General features: G+C 44.8%; 1 protein-coding gene across 1 annotated transcript; it reads right to left on the bottom strand.

The window, feature by feature from the left end:
- Positions 1-2240: 2240 nt before the first annotated feature.
- On the bottom strand, positions 2241-5265 carry LOC100193444 (uncharacterized). Its single transcript, NM_001138563.1, has 5 exons — positions 4962-5265; positions 4595-4800; positions 4344-4458; positions 2767-2828; positions 2241-2675 (listed from the first exon to the last, which is right to left on the bottom strand). Exons 1-5 carry the CDS (start codon positions 5219-5221, stop codon positions 2656-2658), a joined length of 663 nt encoding a protein of 220 aa, NP_001132035.1. The 5' UTR covers positions 5222-5265; the 3' UTR covers positions 2241-2655.
- Between the last annotated feature and the right edge of the window lie 7288 nt (positions 5266-12553).

Genomic DNA, 12553 nt, shown 5'->3' with positions numbered 1-12553 from the left:
CTTCTATAACATATTCTTAAAATATTATAATTTTTTGATACAATATATGCAAGCATTTTTCAATTCAATTTATATGTAAATCTTGCATATTTTTTGAACTACATATTTCAGAAGTTACAATGTGTATAGACAATAGTTTTAAAAGTTTGACCAACTCTTATCTTCGATGATATGTTTTTTAACCATTTTTTATTATGCACATTAGAAGTAGAAGGTTTTTTAATAAATAAATAGAAGGCTTCTCTAGAAGTAAGTGTTCTATAGTTGAGAAACCGATGGTGCACTCTTCGTTCTTCTAAAGGCGAATAGGCGAATGATGGCTTCGTCTTCGCTTGACATCCCAATACCAAATCATTTCAGTTCATTGTCAGACTGTGGTTTGAGTAGCTACGAAGTCGTTTTCTGAACTTTTGTTTGCCCCAAGGCCGTAAACTCATGAAGCACATGCTACAATAGTCCAGTGTAGTCTACAATAGTCCAATGTAATACATACTCTTTTATCCGAAAAAATAGGTTTAAGATAAATCAAATTTTCTTTAGCTTAAACTATTTTACAAAAAAATATTCATGTTTCTAAATAAATTTACTATAAAAATATATAATTTTATAATTAATCTAATGTTATTTGTTTGATATAAAATATGTTGATGTGTTTTATCTACTGATGATCAGAGTTAGAATCAACTAACTCCTCGAATCGTTACAATTTTAGGTTCAAGCTTAGTCATACCTTTTTTTTAAAAAAAGTTTGATCCATTTTACAGAAGAGAATATCAATATTTATATCTTTATATAGATTTATTATAAAAAAATATATCTTATAACTGATCCAGTTATACTCATTTGATACAAAATATATGTTAATATCTTTTTTTATAGAAGTGGTCGAATTTAAAATCGTTTAGCTCATGGTTTCAACTGAAGCGCCTAGCTTGTGAGTGACATGCATCTAACTTTCCCAAGCTTCAGGCGTGTCACTTTTTTAAAATAAATCTTTTTAAACGAAAAAAACAAAGACAATGACATGCATGGCAGCAGGCGATAGCCCTGTATAGGAGGGAGATACAGAGACACAGATAAGGCGATCGTTTTCGCTCTGAAAAAGGCCTTTTTCGTTTGTATCGGATTGTAACCGAAATTGTTTCAGCTAATCAAAATTTATATAAATTAAGAAGTAATCTGATTAGAAATTGACCCACCAATCCGACAGACCGACACAAACGAACAACACCAAAGAGAATCCGGACCCGGACGGATCCGAGGCGACGCTGCCACACCACCTCCACCTCATTCAGCGAGCGGCGACGAGAGATCACGTCCTCGATCACAAGCCTGGCCGAGTCGCCAGCCGCCGCTGCCGCCGCCCACCCATGTTCCGCGCACGCGGCGCAGGCGACACCACACCAGTTTAGAGCCAGAACTGGTGTGGGCTGGTGACTCTGGTCCGATTTCGATCTGTCGTATCAGCGGAAATTGGGGAAAAAAAGGAAGAGAAGGGCCTTTCATTTGATCATCATGTGTTCAGATCAGGTTTCGGTTGAGCTGGAAGAACATGGCCGAGAGAGTAGCTAGATAGGACCATGGTGGTTCTTGAACGCGACAGCATCTAGTTTTTAAATTATTTTGATTCATTCTAACTACAAGCTTAAACATTTTTTTAATCAGTCTAACTACAAACTTGAACATGCAAAGCCGTATGTACAGGATTGTTAGGGTCTAGATGGCCGGCCACAAGAGGAGAGGGCGAATAGTCTCTATAAAAAATTATTCTGCAAACTCAAAAACATTACTAGATCAAAGTTAATTAGTAACAAAGGTGTCGTAAAAATGTTTGCTTGCTCTAACTCTAGTTTACTTTATACAATCTCCCTAAATAATACTAATAGCTTGGTCTAGTAAATATTGAATGAAGCAAGCAATTTATTAATAAGACATACAAATCAACTGAAATTACTACTAAGTGCTGGAAGGATCAAGATACCCAACAAAAGAATGAATTAGGCTTCTTTAAATTCTTGCATAAATTAAATCCTAGATCGTCACCAACTAGTTTCAGCCCAACTATAACCATTGAAACATCCTACTGCGCATGAACGGGAGTGGAACATCAAGCTTTGTTACGCATGTCAGCCAGTGTTACGACGAAACAAACAGGCACGACGAGGAGACGAAGCAAACCAGAATGTACTTGCTAGGGGAAAAGCTGACCAGCATCCCGTAGGAACAGGATGCAGAGCCATGAACTCTCAAACAAAACCATATAATAAAGCTCAACAAAACACGATTAAAGATTGTATAAATGGCAGCCACGCCATCAGCCTCACACCTATAGGAAGCACGACCACCACCACCACCACAAAACCACCGAGATGGCAAAGCAACCGTGTGGAGGACGAGTTCGGTTCGGTGCTGTCTGGTCTTATTCATCAAAAGACATTGTAGGCAATGTGTATCTCAAGCTTCTTCGCATCTATATAAAGTAGAGACTACAGACAAGTAATGGAACTTCCAAGTTTCCTCAACTCAATACCATAAGGCGACAACTGTACACACGTTCCTATCTCACGTGAAGATCCTCATCAAGACCAGCAGAGTTCCCCCTTTCCTTCAAGACGCCAGTGCGTGCGTGCGTGCCAACGCCCAACGGAGTGTGCCTCATCGGGCGGCTCTTGGTGCTGTGAAAATGAACAAGAGCGATGGCTGTGAAAAAAAGCAGACGTTTTTAAACACATGGAGGTAGGCTTTAGGGGAAAAACATGTACGTACCCAAGTTCACGGCCTCTGAACCTTTCATCAGACGAAGGCGCTGGCAGGTTTCCACGAACATCCTGCAAAACCACCAGTTAGAAACTTGCCGGACCAAGTCTAATGGGAGCATGCTACTACATCCTTGGCAGCTGGGTATCAAGAGCTCCTCTATAGCCCCCCCCCCCCCCCCCTCTTTGCAGTACGATCAAGGAAGAAAACACAAATGAAAACTAACCCGACAAACCCATCTCAGTGCTTGAGATAGAATATTCTCTAGGAGGGTCTAGGAGCAATTTGCTTTTGCTCCATAGGCAGCCGATATGTCAGGCGAACAGTTCAATCTAGCTATCTAGTGCTGGAGAACAAAACTGGAAAGACAACCTTATCCAATGTATCCAAACTTAATAAAGTCGGTTCTTTTCACATTTGTCGGATTAGAGAATATAGCATATTCTGTACATCAAAGTTGCTTATAATATGGTAAATGCTAGAAACAGCAACACGTTCGGTTCGGTGCAAGAAGTATCAGTCTATCAGATAGGAAATTGTTGTGGTTGGTCCACGTGGAAGGCGTTTTTGGATGGAATCTACGGTTAAAAAAACAAAAGGCAAAGAGGTGTGGATAAGAAAATTCATCCCCCCCCCCACCCCTGTAACCTGTCTCAGTTAGATTTGATCAGTGTCATTGCAATATCCTAGCATGGCTGCAGTGGGCTAACAAGTGGAGAAGGAACTAGCAAAGGTTGTCTGCTGTCATAGTCAAGGGTGAGAAAGGGCTCCCTAATAGTTCTCCTATCCCGACAGTTCCAACATCACTTTCCGATCAGCTGATGCTTCATCTGAGGAGCAATTCGGCCTCAAATGCACTTACACTATAGGCATGAATTACTGCCAACAACCAACAGCGCCTCTCGAGAATTTCACCTAAAAGACGCATCGTTGTCAAAAGAGAGAGAGAGTGAGAGGCAAACCTCTGGTCTTATCTGGATTAGATCTATTCACATCATATCGATGGTGAAGATGAAGTAATTTCCAAGACAATCCATTCAAACCCCTAATTCATCGCTATCCCTATTTATCCAAACAACTCTTTCTAGGATCTGCTTCCTTCGATCCCAAAATACAGCCATGTTGTTGCAAATCTACTCGGCACAATCTAATTCTACCGCTCCCCCACTACTCAACACACACACACAAAAAGTATTTCGTCAAAGGGACTTGGTTGATCTTCTCAAATCAAAGCTACAACGTCCAATTTGATGAGAAGTGCAAGATCCCAAGCATTAGTCTCATACCTACGAACAAACCATTCGACTACTAAAAGCTAAATACAAGCAAAGACTTAGTCAAAGGACTGTAAAGAAACTGTTAAATCGAAGCTACCACATCCAATTGGAGTAGTGCAAGATCCTAAGAGATAGTCATACGAAAGGACAGTAGACGAAGTGTTAAATGGAAGCTATCACATCCAATCTGATCGACCCTAAGCAATAATCATACGCTGAGAAACTATTCGAGTTATATCAAGTAAAGAATATATAAGACCACGTACTCGTAGTAAAAGTAAAACAGAACGAAGAAGCAGAGGAGCTCACTTCCAGGGGACGTCGCCGACGAGCATCCAGTCGCCATCCTTGTCCTCGTACGTGGGTACGTACTCCGTCCCGTTCACCGCGTCCACCAGCTTCCTCTCGTCGTCGGCGAACTTCCCTGCGCGCGCATCCAAACCAAAAAAAAAAACCCTCCGTCAGCCGGAACGCTCGACCAAACAGAGCAAAGCGCTGCGGAAATTAGACCCAGGAGGAAGCACGAAGCGAGGGGGTGGTGGTGGGACGGTAGCACTGACTGATGGTGAAGTGGGAGAAGAACTTGTCCTGGAGCGCGCGGAGCAGCTGGTCGTAGCCGGCGTACGCCTGCAGGTCCACCTTCCGCAGGTAGGGCGCGCCGTCGACGGCCACCTTGACGAACTTGGCGGCCTTGCTGGAGCCCGCGGCGTCGGCGAGCGCGTTCTTGCGGTACGACCTCACCGGCGGCCAGCCCACCACACGAGCCCTGCCCCACCAAAACAAATGAGGAGGAGGCACATCAAACTCCACTCCACCTCATATTCACCCGCCAAAGCAAGCGCCAGCGCCCGCCTCGCGTTTCCTGGGAGTAACAATAAATAAAAAACGGAAAAGGCATGTGTTGGTCGGAGAAAACGGGCGGCGTACTTGGGTGCCGGTGCAGCGTCGGAGGACGCGGCGAGCGGGGAGGAGCGGCCGGGGTCAGCGTCGGAGGAGGCGCGCTTGCGGTCGGGGTCGGGGAAGGCGGAGGACGACGAGGAGGAGAGGGACAGGGAAGCCGCGGCGGCGGCGGCGGCGGAAGGCGCGGAGCCCGGGAGGCGGAGGGTGAGCGTGAGCGCGGTGTCCTCGAAGTCGAGCCCGGAAGCCCCGGAGGACTCGGTGGAGCTCCGCTCCGTCTCCACCGACATGGCCGGTGGCTGGGTGAGGGGAGCCGGGAGGAGGAGGAAGGAAGGAGAAAGCGGGGGAAGGAAAAGGAAAAGGCAGAGAGGTCGGGGGGAGGGGGAGGGGGAGGTTGGTTTGGTTATAGTGGGCCGCGGGTCACTCACCCGTCAGGTCGCGATAGTTTTTGCTTATGAGCCCCTGGATATAACGCTAATAATCTGTCTAAAAAAAGGTTCCACATGTCCTCCTCGTGTGCTAAGGCTATCTGCAACCGTTACCTCTAAATTTTTCTCCTATATCATTTTTTTCCTCTATTTCTCCCCTATTTTTTCATCTTCCGCAGCGGTTCCCCCTAAATACTCCCCCTTATATCCCACTACAACCATAAAATATCATTTTCTATACCTACTTTTTATCCACTATCAATTTTTTATCCACTAATAATTTATCGTGGGCCCACAACTTGTGTAGGGCTGGAAAATTAGCTCGAGGCTCGCGAGCCGGCTCGAGCTCGGAGCGACTCGGCTCGGCTCGCGAGCCTCGAACGAGCCGAGCCGAGCCCCTTCTTCGAGCTCGTTTTTGCAGCGAGCCGAGCCGAGTCGGCTCGTTCCAGCTCGCGAGTCTTACAAAAATGATCATTTTATGGAATAATAATGAATACAAAAATGATCATTTTATGGAATAATAATGAATATTAGATAGTTTTATGGATAATAGCTCATTTTTTAGTCTTTGATGATGAATATATTACAAGTTATAATTTAATTTACTCATAATTTAAAATGATGATTCTATATTTCAAATTTATATAATGTTAATTCACCAAATAATGCAACGATAAATATCAGAATATGGCTCGCGAGCCGAGCCGGCTCGCGAGCCAAGGTCGAGCCGAGCCGAGCCTCTTTCACTAGCTCGTCGAATGGACGAGCCGAGCCGAGCTCGTTCAGGCACCGAGCCGAGCCGAGCCGAGCTCGGCTCGGCTCGTTTCCAGCCCCATAACACGGTGCGAAACAGTGTAAGTGCGCATGAACAGTGAACCGCCAGGAGTGGAGGGAGAGAGAAGCGCTCCCCTCGATAAGGGGCTCCGTAGAGGCAACCGTTGCACGGGTGGGGGGACTTCTGTACACGGCATGCAAGGTGAGAGGAAAGTATAGCAGCGACCCGTGCAGACAGTCTAACCATACTAGTGTAGTAGTGTGACCGAAGATCTGTTACGTGAATACGAGATAAAGCGAGGTGCGAAACGTAATAGAGACGTCGAGGAAGGCGAGGCTCGAGACTTTGCAATCCAAAACTAATCTATATATAATTAAATACAAACAAGGAAACTCGCGGTGCCGCACTCGCGCGGGCGGCCCCACCAGCGGGCCCCGGCTGCCGGTTGGGCGCCCTGCAGCGGCCCCCCCGGAGGCGGCAAGCGGGTCCACGGCGGACCAGCCGTTCGATCCCCCGGCCGACGGCGGCCCGCCCGTCGCCGTTGAATTGCTAGCGGGTGCTTGCGCTCGTAAAGAAAACAAACGAAACAGAATCCCCGTCTTTGATCTCTCTAATAAAAGGAAGGGAATTGTCACGGTGGAGAGGAGGGCACGCAGACCAGACGCAGAGAGTTTGGAGTTTTGAAACTCGTGGAACGCGTTCCAGCGCTACTGTACAGGACGAGGGTGGGTCAGTGGGTGGTACGTAGTACCGTGGTAATGGTAGGGGGTGAGGTGACTGCGATGCGGTGGCACTGGCACTGGCAGGCCGGACGGGCGCGTAGCTGTCCGGGTGCAGGCGTGCCATAAAGCGGCGACATGTGAATGTGCCGGGCTGTCGGCCGCTTGTCCCCCCCCGTATCGTCTTCGTCTCCTTCCGATTCCGTGGGCAGGTGGGTGGTGGGCTCGGGCTCGTTTGGTTTGCGTATCCGTTTCGCTTTGCCCGTGCGGCCGTGCCGTCGCTCGCATCGCAGTCGCACTCGCACGTCTCCTCTACCCTTGTCCTCACCTCCGGGTTCATCAAACGCTTTCCACGCCGCGCGCCCGTACGTGTGCGGTCGTCGCGTCGGGTGAGCAAGCAAGCAGCTTCGCGGTCCGGTGGCGCGTTCTGCTGCCGTTCAGGCACTAGGCAGGGGGCACGGTTTACAAAACCGTTCTGGATGCAAAAACCGCCCCTCACCGGTAACGGTTTACCAACGGTAAACCGGTAAAAATCGGTAAAAACCGACCGGTTTGACCAATTCAAATCAATTTGAATTTGAATCGGTTTACCGGCAAAAACCGGTGAAAAACCGGCGAAAAACCGCTCTAAACCGCCGGTTAATCGCGAAACAAATCGGTTTTGCTGTTTTTTACAGAAGAAATAGAAAATTTTGACAAAATTTATTTGTAGTTTGTTCAATTCACATTGCACAGTAAATATTAATTGATCCACACGACATGTGTTTACCAAAATAACATATAACATACATATGCAACCACAAACTCCAGTTCTCATGCAACAAACAATCAGCGAACTTCGCAATACTCAAATACAAGTTCTTTTACAACTCTCCAACGAGGCAACGACACGCAGGTTGACTTATTTCACAATACTCACATGTTTATCTCGAGTCATAGTGATAGTACTCAGACATGTTGGAAGGATCGTGATATTGTTCTAATCCGTTAGCGATAGTGATAGGTCTATACAAAATATATGAGATACATTAGCGAGAAAACAAGATCGATAAATAAATATTTATCCACAAAGCAAAAAAAAACATATCGGTATGTGGTATGTGTGTTCGGTGTTTGTGTATTGCATGTGCACCTAACCAAGTGTTAGACTTTTCTCCTGATCAGCAAATCTTATGAACACATATAGAAGAACTGGAACTAAGGGTTCTAGATTGAGTCTTGTCTAGATGGATAGTTATTAGAAGAACGGAAACTACTTGATTTACGGACTCCATCTTGATCAGGAACTGAAATCGAAATTGACCACTAAATGTCTAAACTGAACTTGAGCTATTGGTTTATCTTCACATATAACATATAACATCTTTACATATAACATATAACAGTAAACAACACTAATATACCTAAATTGACCACTAAATACTCAGTTTTGATATTAAATCCGATTTTTCGGCAAAAATTGACGGTTTACTAGTCTCAAATAACGGTTTACCGGTTCCAGAAAACGGTTTACCAGCGATTTTCGGTTTTTATGAATTTTTTCAAATTTTTGAATTTAGAATGAATTTTAAAAGAAAAACCGGTGGTTTACCGAAACCGCACCCAGCGGTTTCAGTAAACCGACCAGTTTACCGCCGGTTTTTACCGGTTTTGTAAACCTTGGCAGGGGGCAGGCATGAGCGAAGTGCGCGTGAACGCACGATCTCTCCGCCCGGCAGCCGTGGAAAGGAAGAAAAGAGAAGGTGCATGCGGACTGGACGGACGACGGGACGAGCGCCACTGCAGTGGCCGGTGCTGTGCGGCGCGTGGATAAGCGCGCTGGCGAGAAGCAAGTGCTTGTCCCTGTTGCTATTGCTAGCCTGGAGATCTCGACGCCTTTTTTTTCCCTGTCCAGTTCAGGCGCGACAGGGCAGGCCCGACGCCGGCCGGTCCACCTATGCACACGTAGTACGTACACCGTGCCTTGTCCTGCTCCAACGAATCCGATCCATCACGGCTAGTGCTGGATATCGAGCTGGCTCGACTCGGCTCGGTTCGACTTGAGTTGGCTCGTTATGATAACGAGTTAGCTCGACTCGACTCGTTATAATAACGAGCTGGAGAAGCTGCTCGGCTCGACTCGTTTGGTAACTCGGTCTGACTCGATTAACTCGTGAGTCAGCTCGTTATCAAAGTTACCATAAGCCAACAACTATACATATAATCTTACATAATATCAGATATAAATATTTTACAAAATAACAGCCATTTTGGGCTTCTATGGCGGCGAGCCGCCGACCAACGATGGACAGAGGGCGAGGGCACAGTCGGGGAAGACGACGAAGGTCGGACCAAGGCGAGGGCGCTGGACGGTCGAAGTGCTGGAGCTGGACTGCTGGAGTCTCGAGCGCAGACACCGCAAAGTGCTGATGACCGGTGCGGCGGCGCCTGCAGCCTGCTCTGCTCCACGCCTCCACGGACCGCGGCGGCGCTAGGGTTTCTATTTTGGGGAGAGAGGGAGAGACCGAGAGGGTGAGGGAGGGAGACTGGCGGCGCCGCGACGGACTGCCTTCAGGATAGCAGGACTGCAGCCGCCCGTGGACCGTGGTGAGGCCGCCCATGCCGTGACCGAGAGGCCGACCGTGAGGGGCTGAGGCCGTGTGGGCCGTGTAGCTGTGAGCCTATGAGTGGGTTGCCTTGTGGGTTGGGCTGGGCCATTGCAGTGATGTACAACTCGTTTGGCTCGTTAAGAACCGAGTTAAATTGTTAGCTCAACTCGTGACTCATTTTCAACGATCCGAGTCGAGTCACTAATGAGTCGAGTCGAGCGAGTTATCGAGTCACGAGTTTTTTTGTCCAACCCTAATCACGGGGGCACTGCCAGTGCCAGAAGCCACGTATTGAGGGGCGCGCCGGCACCACAGCTACAGCTGCAGCGTGATCTTGACGGATCGAGAGGGCTGAGGCTGAGGGAGAAAGATCTGAAAAGAGAAAAAGAGCGAAGCACGTCCGCGGCATGGGGCCGATGGGCAGGGAGCAGAGCACAGCCAAAAGGGCAAAATTTTGGTACAGCCCAGCGAGGAAATCACATGTTTGTCACCTGTACATAGTATATACCCGATTTGTGTTATTTACGTGTGCCACCTGTTTAGCCAGTAGCCACCATGGAACCGTGGAAGCATAAAACTGTTGTTTTAATATAATCGAGAAGAGACATTTGAAACATTTAGTTTTGTTAATTCCTTTATTCGAAGTATTACTTTTAGGATAAGTTTTTATTAACTCCTTTATTTGGAGTATTACTTTTTTTTGTAAAAGTTTGAATTTAATACTGTTTTATTTTTTGGTAGAATCGATGAAAATAAACTACGTCAACATTAATTTTTGAAAATGGCATTATATAAAATTAGATTTATAAAAAATACGTTAATTATATTTTAAAAATATTTTAATTAAAGCTTTGTGTATCTTGCTAAGAGTATATATTAATATCTCGCACAGGGCCTCAAAAATTGAGGGCCCAAAAATTTAGCAGATATATATAGTCTAGTTTTATGATCTTCTACACATGTTAATATGTAGCATATATTTTTCTCTCTACCATACATCTGCGCTGAAACGAAACTACCGAGCGCTGCACTAAAGAATAAATCTTTATAGGATCTTAACATATCTGTCCGCGTGAACAAAGTTCTCTAAATTAAAGCTACTAAATTCATATTTGTGTTCTACTATGATAAAAAAAAGACGTATTATTTTGCCACAATAGCAGAGTGAAGCTTTGGATAAGATCGAATATAAGCATATTGTACAATATTTTTTTTAAAACCCACCAAAAGAACGATGTTATTCAAATAAAATAGAAATGTTTATTTAGATATTCTATTGCAATATATATTAATGTAACTTGTAGATTGTTATTACTGATTTTTAATAAAAACATACATTATACTGCTTTAGATTTAGCACAGGGCCTCAAATTTCTTTGGCCCGGCCCTGTATATTATCATATTACACACGATGTTTGTGTTTCTTGTGTAGCATCCACCAATCAGTGCATGGTATTTGTTCCGAGAAGGCTGCGGTCCAATGTAGGCCTTGTGAGTCACGAGACGAGCAAATGCCAAAAAAGCGGGAGGGATCTCGGCAGAGAAAACCTGTAGCGTAGAACTTGTCAAGTGTTGTAGTACGAACCGATCGCACGGTAAAGTAGGCTGACCAGCAGTGACCACCGCGCCGCAGCTTCTCTTTTGTCGCTTCCGGCTCCACAGCTCGAGTCTATTTTTTTTTATCCTGATGCTGATGGTCACTGCACAAGAATCCGATGCAGCACCAGCAGTGCTACCATGCGACATGCCCGTGAGCCTCTCCTCTCCCACTCTGTGTTTTTTGGAACTCGGAACTCTACGGAACATAAAAAATGCCGAAACGCTTGCCTGTGCCTGACCACTGCAGCTTCTTATTTGGCGCTTCTTGCTCAAGCTACTGCTGTTCTGAATGATGATCACAAAAGATGCCCGCACTCGCTTCTCCTTTTGTCGCTTTCAGAAGAGGGGCCCCGCGGGTCACTATTCACTTGCTCTCTCTCACTCCGACTTCTCTTTCTCTCCGGTTTATAAAACAGTTTCTCTTTATCACTCTGATTTATTCTAATACTCTGAGTAAAATGGTATTATCACCACGATAGAACTAAACTTTAGTATTCAACTCAACTAGTCCAGTAGTACATTAGACCCTGTTTAAATGATCTAAAATTAGTGGTAGACATCCAAATAGTCCAGCAAATGGATCACCTATTTGCTCACGGACTAGAGTTAGACCCTATCACTACATAGACTAAAAATATCAATAACACATTAAATGACTCATAAGAAGACCCAAATACCCCTAACCATTTCTCTGACATTAGTGCAACTGAAATAAATGAGGGGCAAAATGTAGAATTAATATGATTTAGTCTTTTTTAGTCATCCCTTGAGTGACTACAAACTAAAACAGTTTAATCTCTATTTTAGTCCCACTCGTTAGCAATTTAGAGACTAAATGTGGCTAAAATAAAAAGACTAATTTAGTCCATTGAACCAAATAGATCCCTAAACACCCTAAGCTAACTTTTTTGATAAAGGAAGCTTTATAGATAAAGGTTACAAATACGTTACATCAAGCGGATACAAAGTCTTAGTACAAGCTCCCGGCCTCTGCCTAACGCACATGGCCAAACTAAAGAAAAGGATAAAAAAGGATCAAGAAACACAGCAACCTCTCTAATCTAGCGGCAATCAATCCGAAGACTAGAACGTCGCCCTAAGCTAATAGTTTCAATTAATTATTAACTGCACACTAAACTATCTATCGATTCATTTGGTGGTTAAGCCCAACTAAATACGCAACTATTTTCACTAGATTTTTTAGTCCGCTAATTATTGACTTTAGTGCAATCAAACGGGATCTTAGTTGTAAGAGTGGACTAACGTGAACGAAAATTTGATATGTGTAGGAAATTTTTTTCCTTTCACTTCACTTCTATTATATGCTTTTATTATATACATACAAAAACATAAGTTTGTTTGGGATCATATATAATTTCACTTATTTTAAACTAGCACCTAGTTCAAAATAAATTAGGTTATATAATGTAGGTAGATTATGATCCCAAACAAATTAGCTTGATGCTATGCTTGTTTGCCCTTTAGATTATATAATCCAACTTAAATAAGAAAA

Source organism: Zea mays, chromosome 3, assembly GCF_902167145.1.
Source record: "Zea mays cultivar B73 chromosome 3, Zm-B73-REFERENCE-NAM-5.0, whole genome shotgun sequence".
NCBI lineage: Eukaryota > Viridiplantae > Streptophyta > Magnoliopsida > Poales > Poaceae > Zea > Zea mays.
Note: the sequence above shows the minus strand (reverse complement) of the source record. Positions and strands in the feature narration are given on the sequence as shown.